The sequence below is a fragment of the Canis lupus genome, chromosome 2 (assembly GCF_048164855.1).
Source record: "Canis lupus baileyi chromosome 2, mCanLup2.hap1, whole genome shotgun sequence".
NCBI lineage: Eukaryota > Metazoa > Chordata > Mammalia > Carnivora > Canidae > Canis > Canis lupus.
The window spans coordinates 9,281,931-9,304,976 of record NC_132839.1 but is presented as its reverse complement, the minus strand read 5'-3'; the positions used below and the strand labels follow the sequence as shown (position 1 = coordinate 9,304,976).

At 38.3% G+C, this 23,046-nt stretch overlaps 1 protein-coding gene across 13 annotated transcripts in view; it reads left to right on the top strand.

Annotated features, from left to right (window-relative positions):
* PAM (peptidylglycine alpha-amidating monooxygenase) overlaps positions 1-23,046 on the top strand; it is a 229,328-nt gene that overhangs the window by 164,466 nt on the left and 41,816 nt on the right. For 7 of the 13 annotated variants that reach the window (XM_072789317.1, XM_072789290.1, XM_072789271.1 and 4 more), the window contains 6 exons: positions 904-984; positions 1,275-1,351; positions 1,691-1,794; positions 8,633-8,817; positions 9,912-9,980; positions 21,227-21,550. In XM_072789317.1, coding sequence (XP_072645418.1) covers positions 904-984; positions 1,275-1,351; positions 1,691-1,794; positions 8,633-8,817; positions 9,912-9,980; positions 21,227-21,550 — 840 coding nt within the window. The remainder of the gene's footprint in view (positions 1-903; positions 985-1,274; positions 1,352-1,690; positions 1,795-8,632; positions 8,818-9,911; positions 9,981-21,226; positions 21,551-23,046) is intronic. The other 6 variants (XM_072789328.1, XM_072789308.1, XM_072789299.1 and 3 more) reach the window with 1 other exon arrangement.

The window sequence follows — 23,046 nt, the reverse complement described above, 5'->3', positions numbered from 1 at the left end:
TTTTCTATTATTCCAAGCCAGTAGTTTATTATCATCCATTCTTTTAATGGGATGCTAATAATTGAGGCCCATGGGTAGGTAGTAGTTTATGTAAATGAAAGAATAAAATCTTGAGTATTTTATAAACCAGTCACCCACCCTTTAGATGCGAAAGACAGACCTCGTAACATACTGCAGAGACTATCCGGTTCAAAAATCAAGAGATCAGAAAATCCAAGACCAACTCAGTCATGAACTTAGATAGACTGAGCTTGATTCCCTATTTGTAAAATGAAGATGATAATAGCTGATTCATCTAAACTTACAAAAAGCTATTGTAATAAGTATGATACTATTTACCAGTCTGTATGTTCAGCTGATGAAAACGCTGTGTTAAATATTACCCGTTTGTTTTTACTGGGAATCTTGTAAAGTTAGTGACAAGTAGGGTCTCATTGTTCCTGTTCACTTATCAAAGACATTATTTACTGAAGAGCTATATAGTGTTTTAGACTGAAAGGAAAGAGAAGTATATGCAGTGGTTCCTTCTCAACAGGAGTCGTCAATGGAGTTATCTGAGGTGTTTGCAAGCAATTGTTAAGCCTTTTCAACTGCATAAATTTCATGATAAAAGTAGTAAATTAGGCCTACATTTCCACTGACAAGAGTATCTTGTTTTGGCCCTAGTCATTTTGTTTATGAAAGAAATTAGATGGGAGGGCAGGAGGTTGTTAACTCATCTTCGTAAATTGGCTGGCAGGTAATAAGCGCTTAATGCCTGCTGAATACCTGAGTGCATGTTTACTTTATAGGGAAACCCCCATGCCTAGCATCTTGTGCATAAACTATTACATACTTTTAGGCAAGAATAATGTTATTTTCCAGTTGGATAGTAACCTTTTCTCCGTGTTTTATTTCTAACAGTGGTGAATTCCGACATTTCATGTCATTACAAGAAGTATCCAATGCATGTCTTTGCTTATAGAGTTCACACTCACCATTTAGGTAAGAACTTCAAACTACAGCTTAAATCATAAATATTTACCTTTGTGCTTGCTAATGCTATAAATGTAAAATGTGAATTATATTTGACCTTAAATCTGTTTCAATGGAAGATTTTGCATCATACCTTGAAATTCTGTATTTTTTTTTATCATATTGTTTTCATTAAAATACCTAGCACTTGGGGTTCTGACAATACTCAAATTTTATTTTGGAAAAAAAAAAGCAAATAATGCCTTTTATTTTTCTAATACTTTATGACATTATATGATTATAATTTATGTTCATTCCAGGTAAGGTAGTAAGTGGATACAGGGTAAGAAATGGACAGTGGGCATTAATTGGACGCCAGAGCCCCCAGCTGCCACAGGTCTGTAGAAACTGGTTTAATTTTGAGACAAAAAATATTAATCAGCAGATAGAAATCTTAGAAATTTTCATAGAATCCTTGTGAATCTCTCTAGAATCCTAGCATCTGTAAGTCTACCTCTGTCATCTAACTGTGTATAACCTCCTTTTTTTTTTTTTTTTACCGCTTTTAACTTGATGGTCTCTCTTAACATTCCTAAATATGGTGGTAAATTGTGTGTCTGTATATGTAGTGTCCTTATTTCTACCCAGAGAGGGCCAAGCCTCGCATTATTAAAGCATATGGTTCTGGGTTTTTGTTGGTGATTTTAATGAATCATTGTGTTTATCTTCTTGGCAGGCTTTCTACCCTGTGGAACACCCAGTCGATGTTAGTTTTGGAGACATATTGGCAGCAAGGTGTGTGTTCACTGGTGAAGGAAGGACAGAAGCCACGCACATCGGGTATGGTTTTATAAATTCCACTATTGAAAAATATTTTATTGGGGCAAGGCATGATTAAAGGTGACAGTTATCTTTGTGAATGAATTGCACTTTTTTTTTCCATCATGAGCAATTATAATAAACTGTGTATCACATTTTCCCACTTTAGAACTGAATGATTGTTATTATTATAAACTCTGGAACATGTGTTTAATTTTTTTATGCTTCCTTTCCTCCTGTTTATTCAAAACCTTCCATATCACACTTGAATATATTGTAGATCCCACAAGAGTGTATATTACTTCCTCAGGCTCATTTAATAAAGAAAAATATAATTGATTATGAATTCTTTTTTCGAATGTCCTTTTGCCCTAGTTCAAATTTAGGCAGATATTTAATCCACATTTAGTGGTGTCCATTAATTACTCAGAACTGTGGTTTTTTTCTTTCTGCCTGTTAAAATGTCCATGTATTCATTGTTTTCCAGTTGTCTGGTCTACCAAGTGAGAATGATAATATTCAGCACTTTTCCAAAAGAGAACACTGGACATTAAGTAATTTTTAAAATACTGAGCCTCCTTTAAATAAGCTTATTTTATAACACTAAGTAAAATTTTCAAAGTACTCTGAACTCTCAGTAAAGATTTGCCTAAATTAAAAAGGTTTGCCTAATTCTGACATTATCTGAAAGATAAAGTCTCTTATCATGTGTTTTTATTTATTTATTTTTTTCTCAAAAGAGAACAAGAAGCCTTCTTTCCATGTTAAACTAGGTTATAAAATGTTTACTGATGCGACCTGGAAGCTGGAGTCCTAAACCATTTATCTTTGATCAAAGAGAAGTTACAGAAAGTTGGCATCTGAAAATAGGCATTAGATTATAAGGATGATTCTTAGGATGACAACACTAGCTGTTGGTTGTCAGGGGAAAGGGAAAAGATGCTGAAGCAAGTAAAAGAGAAAAAAAGGCATTTGAGACAGCAGAATAGGATTTTTTTTATGTCACTCTAAAGGGTTTTTATATTAATAAACATCAATTTTAAGTCTAAAGATAGAATAAACAAAAAATTATCAAGTTCTATTAAACAAGAAGCTTCTGAGAGTTTTGCCTTTGGATAAAGTTTGTCAGTGAGGGAAGAGACTTGAGGAAAACAATAAAATTATAGAGTTACATGAATGGTAACTGTAAGGAAAAGCTTGACGAGATAGGACAAGATAGACAAAATTAGATTTAAAGGAGTCAGACATTCACTTCTTAACATTTACTTAGTAGTATTATTATAATTATTATTATAATTTTAAACATTTTATTTTAAAGTGCTCTCTGCACCCAACATCAGGCTCACACTCACAACCCTGAGGTCGAGTGGCATGCTTCACTGATTGAGCCAGCAACATGCCCCCTTACCAGCCTTTAAATACATGAGTCACAGGGTATTGATTAGCTGTTTTCCATTCTATGTTAGTGTAGACCCTCCTAAACTTTTCTTAAGTGCATTGGTTATTTTTTATATATAAATTTATTTTTAATTGGTGTTCAATTTGCCAACATATAGAATAACCCCCAGTGCGCATCCCATCAAGTGCCCCCCCCCCCAGTGCCCGTCACCCAGTCACCCCCACCCCCCCGCCCATCTCCCCTTCCACCCACCCCTAGTTCGTTTCCCAGAGTTAGGAGTCTCTCATGTTCTGTCTCCCTTTCTGATAAGTGCATTGGTTATTTTATTAATCTTTGAAATAGGTAAAGTAGGGGAAAAAATCCTACTATTAGTGTACAAGTTCAAGTGTGGAATAAGTTGAATTTTTTTTTGCTTAAAAGTCCCCTAACAATTTGGAAGGGCTTGTAACTCTGACTGAGTTGTATCCTTTGAGTATCCTCTGTGAAGCAGTATCAAACATAGAAATTAGTGACTTTTTAGAATGCTGTGATGAGAGGCCAAAATAATCTCTGGAAGCCTCTTTCAGTTTCAGGAGGTCCAGAATAATTCAGTCTTTTAAAAAATGTGCATTTTGCTTTAAAATAACCTTGAAACGACTGTACCAGTCCCTTTCTGTAAATCTCATGTGAGCTACAGGGAATGCCATTTTGAAATACGAATGAAACAGAAAGAAATCACGGGAAGTTCTTGAACGAGTCCATTTCTGAATATTTAATTTCTACCACAGTTGCATTTTTCCCCTCAGTGGAATGATCAACTAATAAGACAGGTTTGAGTAAAATTTAAATATGAATAAGAATTGTCACACTAAGGAACAGTATTCCTGTAGCACTTCAAGTGCCTTTTAGTTCTAGAAAGGTTATAGCATCAATGCATCTGTTTTATAAAATCAGAGGTACCACTTCCATGGGGAACTATAGAATTACAGTGCAGAAGGTAACCAGTAAAAAAAAGAAAACTAGCATTTTAGGAGTCTGTTAAATGATACTCTGCAGATCGCCTCTCCTTTTTCACCCCTCCTGCTTAACCCCCAAGCCGCATACAGGAACGTGTACCCCACCACCACCACCTTTTACCCCCACCCCCTTGGGCACAGGTTGGAGCTCTGAGCATGCAAACTGCCCAGTTTCAAAGCCCCTTGTGCACAGGGCCTGGGGGGCCAGGAGGGGCCCCTCCGGGCCCTAGAAGAACTGCCACCGTCAGCTTTCTTACTCAGCGGCCACCTGGAAACGAGGTTTTCCAGGAAACTTCTATCTGAGGCCTGCCAAGCAGATTTTCAGCCGAGTAATCCTTCTACTAGTCCGACCTTAACTCTGCATTGAGCTAAAAATCTTAGGCCTGGAGAAAAATCTTGCTTGATTGGGACAATCATAGTTAACTAAGAAAAAGCGCTTTTAAACACAGGGACTGGTTTTTTCATAGCAGGGCCGCATGGCAAAGCACAACCATCAAAGGATGGGTGGATTTAAGACCAGACATGGTAATAGAGTCACCTAACGGAAATATTGTTTATCTGGATATATTAACTTTCTTCTTAGGTAGTAAATGTATAATATGTTTTAGACAAAAGTTGCACTAGTGTTTGTACTGACAACGTAGTACTAATTAATCGGTGTGGAAGCAGTGTTTTGTGCCTGCCTGGCTGCAATATATGTTTAATATTCTGTATGGCACCTCTCAAAATTCATTCCAAACATTTAGTTAAGTTTAAACAAACAAACAAAAAAAGAATTTTATTAAGTCAGCCAATTAAGCTAATTAAGTCAGCTAATTTGCTAAAGCCTTAATTTAATTCAGTTGGTAGATAATATTTACCTATTTGGTCAGTTTTGTTAGTCATATTTTTACTTTTGGAAAAAGTAAAAGTACGGTTAGAGCATGTACATATGAGAATGTTTAATGAATATTCAGATACCAAACACACCACTGTAGTCAACATTTCAAAGTATATTATAAACAAAGATAAAGTTCTATGGCCAAAAAACCCCTCAGTGTATATATTAAAGCTCCAGGGGAAAAAAATGAAAAAAAAAAAAAAAAAAAAAGCACTAGGAAACCTTTTTTTTTTTTTTTTAATTCATGAGAGACACAGAGACAGACAGAGACACAGGCAGAGGGAGAAGCAGGCTCCATGCAGGGATCCCGACTTGGGACTGGATCCCAGGACCCCAGGATCATGACTTGAGCTGAAGGCAAACACTCAACCACTGAGCCACTCCGGGGCCCTGCACCATGAAACCTCTTAAGAAACAATTCAAAATTTTGAAAAATAAGTCCTTTAAAGTGTTCAAATTGCATTCCAAAATTAGTATCTCCTGTCACTGTGTTTTTTTTTTTTTTTTTTTTTTTTTTAAGCCCAGCATCTGTCAGGTGCCAAGGGCCGATGGGTGAAGGGATCAACAGAGTGGAGACAGTATCTGTCTGAAACATAGTCATCATGTAACAAGATTTGGGTTTTTTAAATGGTACATTTAAAAATATTTGGTGCTCTTGTAAACCTCGGTTACATTTCTTTATAAAATGAAATAATACATTTTACTAAAACCCTCAGAGAACACGGATAGATGAGAAACAGGTAGACAGATAAACAGATATAAATAAATATTTTTCTGGCATGCCATAGACTGAGTTCATAAAGTCGACCTGACTCAGCAGTATGATATATTAGGGCGTAACAGGTTATGCCATAACAGGTTGTGAACATTTATTAAGATAATTTATTCCTTCTTCCTTCCTTCAACAAATATTTGTTGGGGGCTTACCTAGTTTCAGGCTCATCACAGCTTGTCACATTTAGAGCTAACTGATATAAAAAAAAGTAGTTATCAAAAAAAACAAAAAAAAAGTAGTTATCACATAAGCACTTTATTTTGCATGAAGATGGAAGAAATGCACCACTGTAATTTTGGACTATAAGTGATGCCAGCAGGCATCATTTAGGGAATCGCGCCGGCGGTAGGAAACGCCGAGAGGTCCATTCAGTGGGGCCAGGGCCCACGTGTGAATGCAGCCTCCCTCAATATTTTCTCCTATTAATAATCATTAGATTGACAGCGTTGAACTGCATGTGTTGACCTCCTGGAAAATAAAGGTGGATGTGTCAAAATTCTCCCTTAGGAATACAGAGAGCAGTTTGATTTAAAGTCAGCTTTTTTTTTTTTTTTTTTTTTTTGAGTGAAACATGGATGTGGAATAAAATCAGCAAACTGGCTCGCTGCTACGAAAGGAGGTTGGAGTCCTGACACATTTCGGATGTGATAGGAACTCAGCGTTAGCTTCACCACAAGTTCAGTTATAAATGGAAAGGCGTGAAGCCTGGCTCTTGTCTCTTCCTTCAGCTCTTCGGTGAATTTTTCTTTGTGATCAATTCTGAGATTATTTGATCAGCTCAATTTTGTATCATAGAATCAGTACCTTAAATAAACTGTACTGGGGAGCTGATCACTCTCTCTCACAGAGTCCCGTGTCTAGAGATGAACATGGGTGAGGATGTTCCCAAACAGGTAAAGTGGGGAAGGATCTGTGTACGGATTGGCTGCAAGTTTCCCTTATCACTCTATGAATTGACTGATTTTTTTTTTTTTTAACTTTCACTAATGGGAGAAGCTTGCATGATTATTTTGCTTTCCCTCTCTGCACGATGATCCCAGGTCTCTAAGCTAGAGCCACATCTTAAATTCCTTTTTCCTCATCTCAGTCACTTGATCGACATGTTTTTTCTTCATTTTGAACAGGGGGAGGGTGGACCATGTGGTGAGGGCCTCTGGCCTGTGACTCCGGCACCAGCCATTTCTTTCATAACACACAGTTTTCTTTTTTTTTTTTTTTTAAAGATTTTATTTATTTATTCATGAGAGACACACACAGAGAGAGAGAGAGAGGCAGAGACACAGGCAGAGGGAGAAGCAGGCTCCATGCAGGGAGCCCGACGTGGGACTCGATCCCAGGTCTCCAGGGTCAAGCCCTGGGCTGAAGGCAGGTGCTAAACCGCTGAGCCAGCCCCCCGGGGATCCCAAGCACACAGTTTTCTGACCCACTCCAGTGATGTTAAAATGCAGTTCCTAGGAGTGGTGTTTTGACACGTGAAGACGCGTGTAGTGAACAGGTGTTTGTTTGGGATTGCACCTCACTCTTTGCTCACACTTCACAGGAGAGGCAATTACCCTGACGGGGACCAGCTTCAGAGAACGAGAAGCCAAATGACTTTTAAAGCATGAGCAGAGCCCCCCAAGGCAGGGCTTCATTCCCGTGGTCTCTCAGGGGCTCTACATTTTCAGAGCTTACAGAAACCACATCCCTGTTTGGAAAATATGTTTTTTTTTTTTTCCTTCTCCTGCTGATGTCATTACTGTTGCTATGGAGAGGAAGTGAGTGCCACATGACATTGCTGGAAAAATCAACACTGACGTATTTTTGTACAGCAAACAGTCCCCTTCGTAGCTTGTTTTTTATTAGCAGAGGCTTGCTAAAAATTGTCAGAACCACCAGAAAGGAAAACACTCGTTTGCGCAAACTACCTCGGAAATGAAAGCCTTGTGAAGGTGTACCAAAGTAATCCCCTCTAAATGACAGTGAAGAGGATGCAGCACATGACAGAGCAAAGCGTGTGTTAAAAACTATAAGGCAAAACAACAACAACAACAACAAACCTATAAGGCATTACCTTGTATGATTTGGAACTTGTATCTTAGAAATGTCCATCCCACTGTCTTAAAATCTATTTTTAACAACTGACTGTCAGTTGTGCAGCCCTACCCCTACTGGGGCCCGAGCCTTTAGAGGAGATTAGGAGAGTCATTTTGTATTGTCCTTGAAGCTCTCTCTTCTTGCCTGCTGTAGAAGCCAGGGTGCCAGGTCTTCGTGTCCCAGTGCATCTGACCCTGAAGGTAGAGCCACTTACCAAAAACAAGATCCTAGAGTCTCAGGGTTTAAATGGAAAAAGCCATTTTTTTTACAGACTTGTAAATAATAGATGATGTCTCTGTTAAAGTGTTCTGAATGTTACCATAATCAAGTAAATAATTAAGATTTCTTTCTGTGAGGAAAGGACTTTGCCCAATCTGCGAGTTTTAGCAAATGGAAGAAGGCCCGAAGCATAAAAGCATTTAGAAGCGGAAAGAAAGTATCTCGCTGCCACTTAGGTGCCATTTCCATCTCTGGTGTTGGTGATGTCCACGGAGACATGGGTGCACATGGGTGCTGCATCATGAAGTGGAAATATGCCTTCGACAATGCGCTTTCGATGCTGAAAACTGTGGTCGGTCTTAATGAGAGCTATAAGATAAATGCACAGTATTTCTACCTCTGAACCTATTGCTGGCAGATTTACTGGATGTATTTTTCTTGCATGGAAAATGTGTTTTATGTGAGTGGCTGGTTGGTTATATGTCTTTTTTTTTTCCTTCTTTTTCTGCTTGCAGTGGCACATCTAGCGATGAAATGTGCAACCTATACATTATGTATTACATGGAAGCGAAGCATGCAGTTTCTTTCATGACCTGTACACAGAATGTCGCTCCTGATGTGTTCAGAACCATTCCTCCAGAGGCCAATATTCCAATTCCTGTGAAGCCCGACATGGTTATGATGCACGGGCATCACAAAGGTAAAAGTGGGATTCATTCAAAGTGAAATACAATTGCACATTTTACATTTTCTTGTGGGTCTCGCTTGACTGTGTGATCAATATTTAAAATCATCCTCCATCTGCCAAACAGTCACGTGTACACATAATCTGATTCCTGCTTTTTCCTTCTTTTATAACCTGTCTACCCTCCTGACACGCCCTCCTCAAAGCAGTTAAAGTGAAGAATCTCACCTGGCGATAAAACCAACTTGTGTGGGACCAGTTCGATAGATACAGCTCCTTCTTCATTTAATTCATGTTTTCTAGTTTCCCCCACTTGATTCCTTCCATAGCTGGTAATGACTTAACACAATTTATGAATTTTACCGTGTTCTAAAAAGTGCTTCAGTTTGCCATTGAAAATGGTTATCGTCTCCAGCCATACCCTGAATTATCTATTTTAATGGGCTCCTCAAGCAGAGGAGAGTTCTTGATTTATGAGGCATTACTAATCTTGGCCTTTTTGGTCTCATGCTCAGAATTGCTGATGAACTTACTCTTCATCTGCAAAATGATCATACTGATTGTCATTTCATTAGTTTGAAATTGCAAAACCCACGCCCTGTTTTATTGGACTGAAGTATGCTGAGACTTTACTGAGTTTTACAAATCCAGTCTTAAAATGCCAGAGCAGCTTCTTACGCCTTTCTGTTGGAAATTTTATGAAACAAGTTACATAGCAGTTAGGTCACTTACTAAGATCTTAATATATTTATAGAATGTGCCTTAAAGTGTTCTTAAAGTATCCTAAAAATGTCACTAAAACACACTATAAATGTATTTTTAGAAATACAAGCAGTTTTATTAATGCATTTAAAAAAATTCTGTATCATGTATATATATTACTGAGAGGTTAGGTGATCTAGTTCTTGAGTCAGAAGTCCGATAATTGGTGGTTATGCTGGAGTCTTTTTGTAAATTAGAACATTTGTGCCACACGAATTCTTACTACTGTTTTTATGAAACATGAGAGCCTAAAAATATTTTTATGTTGATGGTATATTTCCAGCCAACAATTTAACGTATATGACATATCCCACAAATTTATGCTCAACTTTCTTGATCCTTTACAGAAACAGAGAACAAAGAGAAGACTTCTTTACTACAGCAACCAAAAGGAGAAGAAGAAATGTTAGAACAGGGTATGTACGTATAGCTTTATAACTAGACCTGAAAACGTTTTCATGTTCTAATTAGGTAACCAAATTTTAAAGTTACCGAGACATTTTCGATCTTTATCAGCCTCCATCCCTGTGTATTGCTGTTTTTATATAATGCATACTTCATTAGAAAATGGTGGGTTGTTGTGCTTTAGCTTTGAAAGTAAAATTCCTTGATGTAATTTAGACCCATTAGGTTTTTCTGTCTTTGTTTTAGTTTTTTTAACATGGTGACTTTCAGGCATAGTGCAAATATAATCATTGGAAACAGTCGGTGGGCTGCTTTTGAAATCTAAAGGACTTTACCATTTAAAATCTTGTGTACTTTGGGTGGTGTGTTCATTGACTGTATTTGAAAGAAATTAAGACTTACCCTTCATCTTGCCTCTCTTGCGCCATGCTTCTCTGCCTTCAGTGAAGTAGAAGGGATTATCAACTTGGTCATTTGTAGTTTTGTATTAAGTTGCCATCTGATGAGTTAAGAAAGCACCATTCTTCCTCTGATCTGTTTCTTTGAAGTAGTAATACTTGATCCTTGTATGTCATGTACTGCATGTATTGGCACTGAAAAATTATTCTTCTCAATCTTGCTTTCTTCCCAGTTATCTCAAAGATGATACTTTGTGTTAGGGGTTGGAGTATGTTATCTTACCAAGTCATTTTTTGGCCTAGATAGGATATATTTTAAAACATTAGTTTAATGTTAATGCAAACACACTTCTTAGGACAACATGAACTATACAGGAAATAGATGGGATTTTTCTGTTGGCAACAGATAGAAATTTCTCCCCTGGGATATTGTAAACTATTCTTGGAATTCTTCAAAATGTATTCTATTAGGTCTAGGTCAAAGATAACACTCTTACATTAAGAGCATTGGCAAAATTAAAGAATCCAGACTTTTTAAAGGAAGACATGCTCTCTGAAAGGGGATTAGGGAAAACTATAATATAAAAAAAAATTAAATTATACAAAATTCCATAACATTTCATTCTAACAAAGTGGCCTCTGGGGAAAAAAAACCAACAACATTAACTCTGAGTTAATGTTTCTACTTTTCTGTTAAGTCAAAAAAAGGGAGATGATTTTATATTAAATCATTTATATACTAATGGTTCAATCTAAACTACTGAGTATGATTTAAAACAGCTAAATGAATCCATCTGTAAGGAAGTCAGTAATGATAGACTACATATAGCAGTATTAACAGTGTTTGCTATACCTGTACTGAAATTTGATCGGACTTAAAATAAATTATTTTGATATTGAATGCACTGTTTGAGATATATGTCTTTCACATAATTTGAGTCGTCTTAGTATTTTATTTTGAAATAAATACATAGTTAATATTAATAATATTAATAAATACTTAGTATTTTGAAATACTAACATGTGATAAAGGGTAGAATGAGACCACCATTTAGTAGATGCATCTTATAAAATGGTAAGCTCCCCTGGACACTGAGGCTGAACTGTTTTCATTTTCAAGTTATTTGAGTTGATCAAGGGAGACATCAAAGCTTCTGAAACATTAGAAACCCAGAGGTTTCATTAGCGGAAGAACCTTAATTATTAGGTTTAATCTGTTCTTCCCAAATAAGATTTAGGAGGTGTCACACATACCTAAAAAACAAATCCTTTTAAACACTTTAACATTTTGCCAATTCATTCACCCTTTCATGTTTGATAGTATCTGTACATATATATATGTATGTATATATATATATAGAAATATATATATTTTTTATATATAGAAAAAATATGTAAGAAGTTTAAATATACCCAGAGCCTTCCTGCTTCCAGAGAAGAATTCTGTGGACACAGGAGAAATTATTTTCTCAGAGTTACTGTTTTATTCTACTTGTGAATAAATATGCTGTAAAGTGATTTAACTTGGGAGAAAAAAAGCATTCTGACTACCTTTACATACTGCAGAAAATAGGCTAAAATTTAATCCTGCAGAATAACATTCATATGTTGAAATTAGCGGGCCCATCAAAATGTCACCTGCTAGGTTATGTAAAGACAGATAACAACCAAAATCCATTTCACTGTCCAGTGTAGCCCACATATTACTCTGCTGGTCTTTGGGGACCACCAGCCTAGACTTTTAGAGAAGAGAGAAATATAACAAATGCATATTTCTATACATAGTCTATTTGATTCGCCAATGAGATCGATCTATCTCCTTGCAGTACACAGAGCACATCTACTCATTACTGAGAGAGTATCCCATCCTTCTCAGAGATATTTGTTTGCACAAAATATGTATTTGTATTAATTCCCTGGGTAGATAAATTGACCAGGTTGCTAAGAAGAGGGCTCTAATTATTCAAATAAATCATGCCACATCTGCTGATTTTTAAGGAAGCCCCCCAACTCAACCTTTTGCCTTATTTTGGTATTCTGGCCAAAACAACTTATGTTCAGGTACTCCTCCAGCTTGTATTGATTCTTTTAATATTTTAAATCCCCAATAAATAAAAGCTGTGAATCATTTTGGTTGTGCTAGCCACAGGTTAACAGACCGTAACTATGTTGGTCACACAGAGGACTTCAAACCCCCCCTGGAAATAGAACAGTTGTGGAGCAGGAATGAAAAGACCCCAAACGTCAGAGGACATGTACTCAAAGGCAAGTTCTGTACCCATCAGTGGCTAAATAATAGAGAAGAGTTCTTCCTGGATAACACAAACTATTATTTTTACTTCCTATCTTAATATGTTGGAAAACATATAGGAAGATAATGGTCAAGATATGTAATAAATTCTCTTTTGGAATGAAGGGATGACTTTTATTAAGGTAGTAAAAAAGACAGAAAGAGATTAATGCGATCTAGGCTGAAAAAAAGAAATGTAGCTGTGTCGCTTTTTTTTTTTTTTAAGATATTATTTATTTATTTGACAGGGAGAGAAAGCGAGAACACACAGGCACGGGGAGGGGCAGGCAAAGGGAGAGGGAGAAGCAGGCTCCCCAGGAGCAGGGAGCCTGATGTGGAACTCGCTCCCAGGACCCTGGGATCTTGACCTGAGCTTCATGAAGGCCGATGCTTCACTGACTGAGCCTCCCAGGAGTCCTCCATCACGTTATTTATCTACTACTCTGTTTCTCCAGGAGGAATAGAAGTTTGGGTTTTTTAAAATTCTAATCACAGAAATAGCTAGCTATTAATTGTCAGAATATTAATCTTGATGGGAAATTTTGCTAAAAGAGACAGTTGAGTTATATGAATCTATGGAGTGTTGCCCAGCCTGTGCTTTAAACACGCTTACCTTCAGTATTCTTGTCTATATTTGCTTCCTGAAGAACAAAATTTGGTGAACGGCAACTGTATCTTAGAGCTATCTCAAAAGGTGTAATTGTGAAGATAAGAGAAGAGCCGCATTATACGACAGCTTTACCTATCATGCAACAATGGGACACATTTTAATGAGGCTTTAATTAAGTCTGTGGAGGTTTTTAAAACATAATGCTTATTTGACTGACGTGTGGAATAATATTCATTTAAAAAGATACGGAATCTACAGAAAAATACAAAGACGCAAATAAAAAAATCATCCATAATCCCCAGGAATATGGATATAGATGTACATCTCAGTGTGAAATGTATATTATATGCACATTATTATAATAACATATAGATCGTGTATGCACAGTTTTGTATCTTTTTTTTTTCGACACCATATATTGAATATCGCATCCAACTGGAAAGTTATTGGCAAGTGTGATTTGTTTTGCCTGCATAATATGTGCGTGTGCCCTGCCTGTACTGCTTTGAGACTAGCTTGTGCATCTGTAGGTGAGCTAACCTGTGATCGAGTTGATTGTGTTCGCCTCCAGGCAGAAAAACACTACTAGGTAGTCACAGTGGACTGAAGCATTACTATCCTTTGAAAAAATTTTTAAGTGAAGAATGACCTATGTCTGTCATGAATGCAATAAGCTAAACAGTATGACTCAATTCGACATTGATTCTAAGTGGAGGAAACAATCCCCGAAGACTACAGAATGAGAAGGGTGGCATTAAGGTTTTTCCAGAGCAGACACACAAACCTATCCTTTACCTATGTCTTATGATTGGCACTTTGGGAAAAGTAAAGCGTGTTTTGTTAAGTTCTCTTTATTTCTTATGTGTTACAATTTCTTATATATACTGCTGGCACAACCTGAGCTTTCTGTCAACATTCTTCGAGTATAAGGATTAGGGGCTGAAACCAAGAGGTTTACCAGCTTCGAGCAAGAATCTATACAAAGACACTTAGGAGTCCTGATTTTAAGTGTTTCCTTTATAATTCAAAGGGGCAGTGTTGAAATTTATGCTAGTTGTATTGGGAAGATTTGATGTCTTTAAAAAAAAAAAAACTCATGGAAGAATTGGAAGCCAAAATCTACAATACTAGTTGTCTTTGTTATTTTACATTATGCTCTAGACAGCGTTTCTTTTGCTGCAGAAAGGGCCTTTTACATGTTTTATTCAGTTTGCTCCCAACTCTTCTCATTTTAGTCTTCGTGCCCCCATCTAATCAATCTTTCTACTCAAAGGTCAGTGTGAGCGACTATATTCCCAAGGCAGGGAGAATATGACAAAAATACAATTTGTAGAGGGAAAACACTCCATGACCCCAGATAGTTAAAGGTCTTCAGACACCTTCTGTGAAACAGAATAATTTCACAGTAGTTTTATGCTAACAAAAATGAATTACCATTGGCATGTTTTATCAAATAAGCAGAATCAAGGGAACAGGGTTGCAAGTTAAAAAGACAATAATCTACTGTAAAAACTTGTTAAAGTGACAGCTGGTAAACCATTTATGAAGGGATTAAAGCAAAGGCCGGGCTTAATAACTAAAATTTCTGTTTCTTTGCTTTGTTGAAAATAGAATACTCCTTTCATTCTCTTGTAAAGTACAGATGATTTTAGTAGCATCCTCTTGGCTGGTTCCAAGCACCCACAACGCCACTTTGCTGTTTGAAAGAGGATACAGTTATTTTTTGTATTCCCATTCGCTAAAAATTTATCAGTTTGTTATGATTTATGAGCAGCTCACAAGTCTTTATATATTGAACTCATCTATCAAACACAATTCTAAACACCTCCCGAGGCTCTGGGAGGAGGAGTCGGTGCTGTTTTGAATTGGTTTCCTAATAGCAAAATAGGCAGATGAGAATGATCATTTATCACACAGTTGTGCTTGCTGATACACATCTGTGTGCGTGGTAGTTGCAAAAGCCATCATCTGCTAACTTCTCTGTCTTATGTTTGTCTCATTTCTATAAGAAAAGGAGAGGGAAGCCCGTTTTGATTGTTCAGTTCCCTAAAAGGAAAAATAATAATAAAGTTTTGACTTCATTTGCGATCCTTGAGCTGGTCACCACGATCGTGTTTTATTTCACGAAGACTAGTAGGATCAATGTTAGTGATAAGTAAACCAAATCAACTAACCAGAAGGGAAAAATCAAGCATGACTCAGTTCTAAACCAAAATGTTAAAATCTGAAAAGAAAAGCTTTTATTTTTCCATTCCTCATATCTCTTTCATTAATCAGGTATGTTCCATGTTGCCGTCTCATTAGCTTGGCTGCTTGGCACCTCCTATTTACTTTCCATGTACCATAGAAATCACAGAGCAATAGTGGAAGCTGTTTGCTGTAGGTAATAAAGAGCTAGTGATATGTGTGGCAAGTGGGACTTCATATTCTGAAGATTTACCAAAATGTTCCTGATCATTTTTTTTAAATGCCTCAACAAATAAGTAGAGAACCTTATTTTTTTTAATTCAATAATCTTAAGGCATTTCAATTAAAAAAAGAAAACTCATGGGGTAATTTTTCAATGTGTGTTTCTATTTCAGTTTATCTCCTGATAAAGTAAAACCAGAGAAATTTTCATGTTGATGGCAGGGAATAGTAAATGGTCCCTACAAAAAAGAAAAAAGTCCATTGAGTCGGGAAGTAGTTAATGCAAGAACGCAATTTAACAAAGTGGGAGTCTAACTGGTAGTGTTTTAGATTTCCTCATACTATGCTGTGTTCTTTTCCCTGGCATATTAGCTGCTACTGCAGTTATGTTTTCCAAATCCAGACGCTCTCAGCCAAATAACTTTAAAGAACTAGAACATTTCTGCATTTTATAAGAATCAAAAGTTTGGGTGAGAAAAAGAAATGAACTCACTGCAGCCTAAAATCATCAAAGAGATGTTTTTGTTTCTACTGATGGCAGAAGCGAAGGATGACATTTTTAACGAATTATTATTCCTTGCAGATTAATTTACTGAGTATCTGCTGTGATAGGAATAGTACTAATCACTGAGAATACAACAGTGAGTAAGAAATGAGGATTTTTATATTTTTTCATATAAAATAGCATTTATCCCTTTCCACCTGTCCCTTCCCAGATAATTTAAATGTACAAAAGTTTTTTGAGAAAATCTTATAGAATCTGATGATATGAAGAAGACAGGCCCGGAAAAGACAAAAAGAAACTTGCTCTGTTAAAAAGGTCACGCAGGAACTGGGCTCAAAGGACAGTTAATTTACATAGAAAAAAATTAAATATAATAAGATTGACAGGTCCAAGGTAAATTCACAGGAAAGAGTTTATTGACCATTATAGAAAAAAGAGGGGCAGGGAAGCCTGGATCCAGTATAGTGGTCAGTGAGGAGGGTGGGCCTCTCATTCAGGTTGCTCCTTCACATCCCAGCTCGGCTTCCTACCGCATGTGCAGGTTAGTCCTTTACCATTAATTTCCCCATCTAAAATGAGGACGATGAGTGTTTTGTAGATAATAAATGTGTTGAATTGTATAAAGCAACTCAGCAAGGTAACTGAGTGATGCTAAGCTCACAAGAGATGTTAACTATTAACTATTATCATCATGTGTGGTTTATAAACTACTTGTTTATCTGTTATCTCTGTCAGCAATAGGTAGGGTAACTGTATCTCCCAGTTTTTCCAAGATTGTCCCACTTTATGCCTAGTATAAATATTTACAACACTCTTCCTTCTCAAATATGTCCCAGTATGGGAAATAAATTACATGGTCATCTTAGCAGTGGGAACCAGAATAAAATTAGAGAATGTCACTGTGAAATACAAATGTTGACAGAGCTGGGGAAAAGGTGGGGTATAACCAGGGAGTGTCAGGGGACATGGGCTACGATCAGTCACAAGTCAGTTCCACAGAAGTAGAGCAGCTTTAATATTATTAGAGGCAGATTTGGACGTTGAAAGCAGGGATGAAAATCTTCTGAGGAAGGAGGGGAAGAGTCTTCCAGCATGCGATCAGATGATAAGAATCCCACATGAGTCCTGGTGGTAGGGAGGGGGAAGGTGATGTTGACACGTCAGCATTGATGAATCAGTTGACTTTGTGACTCACTGGTGGGAGAGGGACAAGTCCCGTTTTCTGGATTGATTAACCCAAAACACATTTCATCATCAAGAGAGATACTATAAAAAAGATGAAGTATGGGGAGGAGATGAAGAGCTCAGTTTTAGGCATGTCGAGTTCAAAATTCTGATGAAACAGACATCCAAGTCTGTTTGGATGTTTTGAGAGAGTGGTTTTATACATCAGTTTGGTCCCAGGAGAACTCCAGATATGAGGGCCATTTGTCTGGAGGCAGCAGCTTAAGCCTCATGAATGGCTGATATTTATAGGAAGAGGCCTTCACCGGGGGAAAGAAAGGATGCCAGGGATAGATCTCAGAAAACACCAGCATTTTTATATGTTGGAGAAGAGTAAGAGAAAGCAAAGATGACGGGTGGAGAAGGTCTGGAAAGAAGAATGCCATAAGGGCAAGAGTTTCTGAAGGGACCAGTGGGCAAAGATGAAGGGTCTATTGCCTTTGGCAACTAGGAGCTCTTGAGCAACTGGTGAAGAAGCCATAAAGGAGTGAAGGAAGAGGTGGAAGCAGATGCCTTTGGCTTAGACAAGAAAGGATATGAGGAAGGATGACGTCTCCTTGCACTGTCCAGTATGGTAGACACTAGCCACGAGTGGCTATTTGAATTTGGGTATAAATTAATTAAAAGCAAGTAAGAGTAAACATTAGATCCCTCAGTCACACTAGCCACATCACAAGTTCTCCGCAGCCCCCTGTGTCTGGTGGCTTTCGTGTTGGGCAGCTGTTACCTTAGAGAGCACCGTTGGACGGTGCTGGAACTTGGTGAAGGAGAAGGGGAGGCAGTAAAGTTGGAAAGACGAACTGCGTCAAGGAAGGTCTCTCTTTCCTCCACGACCACCCAAGAGAAATGCAGAGTGGGTGTGCTTGTAACCGGAGCCAAGTCTTGGGCAAAGAAGCTGTGTTAGAAAAGAAAAGAAAACAGGAGAGGTTCCAGGGGGTACTGGGAGGGCTGGCATCCAGAACACTGGAGTAGGGATAGTGCTTTCTCCAAAAATGGACTGAGACAGAGAGAGAGAGAGAGACAGAGAGAGACAGAGGGAGAGAGAGACAGAGAGAGAGTGCAAGCACCACTTCCTTTGGCAAAGCTAGGAAGCAAGTCACTACTGCAGCCATAGTGACGTGGTGAGAAAATATAGGGCTGTGAAGTTAAAGGGACTTTTTTTTACCCTCATTATGAAAATCCCAACACTTGAATACGAAATAAGAATTGAATTTTTTAGTTTGAGGTAAACAACAGATCGAAACAGACACACGTGCATGTGGCAACCAGAGTTTAGGTCTGTTTTGCTGGCAGTTACAATAGCTACGGTTCAGTGACACCTGCTTTACCGTGTGCACTGGACGGGGCCTTTCACAGTCACTTTTGAAACCCACAAAACAACTCTTAGAGGTTGTAGTCGTTACCTTTACAATGTTAAGCAACTTGCTTAGAGACACAGAAGAGCCACTAAGCACCAGGGTGGGATTCAAACATGGGTATGAAACATGCACCAGACCTTGGGCGGTCACCACCCCAGGAAGGACCTGAGTGCTGCAGGGCCACGGAGCTGAGACCCCTGCTTGGATGGTCAAGGAGGGCTTCTGGGACGTAAGTGACACTTCAGTATCTGAAAACTTGGGAGCCGGGTGGTTACTGGGGAGAGCGTGTCCCAGGAAGAAGAAACCTCTTAGATTGACATTGAAGGAAGGGAAAGCCATATGGCGCTACCATAAAACTGAAAAGGAAGGGAATATCGAGAACTAAAACTGGGGTAGAGACCATACGATGTCCTGTTTATTTTCTCCTCCATCCCCTGCACTCAAGGTTAGATCTATGTGGCTCAGAAAAATACGTAACATTTCAAGATTCCATATAATCCAGTCCCCAGAAGAGAAAGGAAAACTCTTTGGTTTGTGCCTGAGAACGTGAGAGATAGCCATCTAGTGGTCTCCCCTCTCTCTCTCTCTCTCTCTCTCTCTCTCTATCTCTCTCTCTATCTCTATAAATGAGCTGCAGCTCTGAAGCTTTGTTTTCCTAAGGCCAATGCAACCTTTGTGCAGCCAAGCCCATGACTTTGCTGAATTGTTGTTTTCCTAACCCAATGATGATTGAAAATGACCATTTCAAAGGAACCAGAGCATCATGCGTTTGATGCTTCATCACAGCTTTTAGATTTTTACTGACCCCCCTGAATAAACTACGCATAGTGGCAAGTCTGCGTTCCTCCACCAACATTATTAGCCTAATGACATGGATTCAGGATTTAAGATGCTGATTTTTGTTCCCGAAATAATCTTGCATTTCATTTTCTGTGTGGATGTTTCATTGTCTAACAGCACGGTAAGCTATTTATATTTGGGGGGGGCGGGGAGTGCAGGAGGATTCAGCGGTAATGGATTCGTTTCCGTGCAGCAAAATGCCACCGTGGCCTAACAGGTTTGGTTGAGGTGTAATTTGCTTTGTTCGTTTTACTGAGATTGGCCCTATTACTTGGCAATTATTTTCTGATTGAAGATTTCACCTGGGAGAAGCTGCTTTCGTGGGCAAGAATGGAAAACCTACTTTGAGTCATTAAACCAAGACTGTTTGTAAACATGACAGGATCTCTTAGCATCATTTTGGAAAGACTTCATGTCCCCTTGCACCAATTTTTAAATAATATATTCTTTAGAGGAATGTGTCGTCGTTAAGCCAGTTATCATTTTCATTTCCTACTGGTCATAAAAAAGATTTTACAAATGTTAACCGATCATGCTGTAGATGTAATTAAAGTTAAGCAATAGGACTCCGCAGTCCTAACTGATTTCATTAGCAGCACTTAGAGTGAGGAAAAAGAAGAAATGAGTGTTTGTTACCTCTGGGTTTGGCTTAGAAAAGCAGATTTATGTTTCTGTTGAGAATGTAAACATGTTTCCCATTCACATAGCTGATGTACATGGATTTAAAGCCATAGATGTAAATGATGAGGGTTAAAGTGCTTCATGAACCTTCCGTAGTCCTATGGAAGTCATAATGCTTTATAAATAATTTGCTTTCATGGAATTAAATTATCAAATCCAAGTTTCCTTTTTAGTAAAAAAAAAAAAAAATAGACATGAAATGTATCTTAGTGATGCATCATTCCAATGATCGTTTATTAAAATCTTCTCTTTTGTTTGCAAGTGATTTAATTTATTCTTTTCTCGCAAAATTCTTTTCCTGGAATTTGTTTATTTCTTGTTTAAAATGAACAACTGGAGCTACTTTACAGTAGCACTGCTGACAAAATAATAATAATAATAATAATTAATAATAATAATAAAACTTTGGTTTTCCACTTGCCAAGAAGATGCGCATACCTGTTAGGTATCTTGTGTTTTATGCATATGCTGAAAAATACACGTTTAATTTCTCGTACGTTGTACTCTAATAGGCTTCTGGAGACAACTCCAAAGCGTTTTCCTCAAAGATGGCTGTTTTCTGATGTAGCTGTTAATAATATTTTTAGAAATCGAACTTCCAAATCAATCCAGCTCTACCGTGAAAACCATTTATTGAAACATGCCGCGCAATCACATGTGCATTGTCTTGTGTCCACTAATATGCAAATAGAGGTTATCTCGTGTTGTTGGCTCCTGAGATAAAGAAATAGGTGGTTTATGAAATGAAATGTGAAGCCTGTCCTTTTTTTCCTTGTTCTGGGAAATCCTCTTTTTTTCCCCTCACGCTTGAACATCTGAGAGCAACCTTCTCTCCCACTCACGACGACGAACCAGGAGATGGTATTAGTAAGGCACAAAATGTTGTAAAGTTTGCAATCTTATCAACCCTCCACCCCTTATCTCTTCTCTTTTTTTCCACAGGTGATTTCTATTCACTGCTTTCCAAGCTGCTAGGAGAGAGGGAAGATGTGGTTCATGTGCATAAGTATAATCCTACAGAAAAGGCAGAGTCAGAGTCAGACCTGGTAGCTGAGATTGCAAATGTAGTCCAGAAGAAGGATGTTGGTCCTCCTGATGCCAGAGGGAGTGCAGAGCGTGAGGACAGGGGCAATGCCGTTCTTGTTCGAGACAGAATTCACAAATTCCACAGGCTAGAGTCTACTCTGAGGCCAGCAGAGAGCAGAGTTCTGTCATTACAGCAGCCCCTGCCTGCTGAAGGCACCTGGGAACCAGACCGCTCAGGAGGTGCGTGTAGGGCTTCTTTTAAAGAACAAACTATAACACGCTGCAATCCACATTAGCAGAATCTGAAGGGAATAAAAATGAATGGGTGAAAAAATAACCATCAAAAGAACTTAGCAGGAAAAAAAAAAAAAAAACAACCAAAAATGAAAAACCACATTACTCAGACCTGGGTTATGAGATATCACTTTGGTTTGAGCTTTTCTTTCTGTCTTGGTCCGAGGCTACATAAATTCAGTTTCCGTTCAGTCGATGAGCCGGAATTACCGGGACCAAGAAGATCTAGATCATGTTGGGGAGGGGGCGGCACATGAAACTCAGGGCAGCAAATTCTTACCAAATCGGTGTTCTCTGTTCTGCTCTGTGGAAAGAAATGGGAAGTTCAACACCCGATACGTACAGTCTCAGTATATGAAATGCCTTTATGCAACCTTCTTTTTTAAGGGAGTTAAATTCCCATGAAAGGAATCTTATCCTTCCAACATTCTCTTCCAGTTGACTTGTAAAAAATAAAAAAAATAAAAAAAAAATAATAATAACCATTTTTGTGACTGTAGTTTCTTAAGTTCCATCATCAATTACACTCTTAATTGGAAAATTGAGTAGTTATTTCTGGGGGGACCTCCAGCAAGTCAGAAACTCTTGAGATTTATCTTTATTTCTAACCAGGATTGGCTTCCATATTTAGAGGACAATACTTATTCCCTTCAGGTTTCTGTACCAGCAAGCTATGGATGCCTCATCTTTGTCTTTAATTGTGCTGTGGCCTCTGTCCCATCGATTGTGTTTCATGTTCCTTGCTAATGTGGAAAGCCAGATGATACAGCATGTGGAGATAATCTCCAAAAAAGTAACGGATATGGGTGCATGGCAGCTGTCCACGCGTGGGCTGGAATGGCTCAGGCTGCCAGCTTGGTGTTTTCAAAATACAGCTTTGCAGGAAGCCATAAATTATTCAACACCCAGCTGATTTTTATTTATAATTGAAAAAAAATTAGCATGAGGTGCCTTTTTTGGCTCACACAGAAGTTTCAAGCACCGTCCGTTGGGACTGATCTAGTAGTTTCCATGGGATGTTAACTGGGACCTGGATTTTTACATCTTGATATTTAAATAGGATCAGCCCTGCTCTAACTCCTGATGTTATCGGATGAAACTGTGTTTCTCAAGAGGGGTCCCCTGGACTGCAGTGCATCAGAATCACCTAAGGTGGGGCTTAGGAAAAATCGCGACTCCTTAATCCCACCAAAGAACAACCGAATTGACATTGCCGAGTGTGGTGCCTAGAAAATCTGCAGGTCATCGTGGCCCTGTCCACTTCATAGATAGGCTCAAGTGTCTTTCTGAACCTCTGCATTCGGGACCGTCAGTGGGAACCCACACAGAATGAACATATACGAGGCACAAGGGCCTCCCTGGTGAGGACACAGCTCTATTCAAGTGTGAAATGTTGGTGCTGCATCATGCTTTATTCCGTGACTTCTCTTTGTTACTCCTGA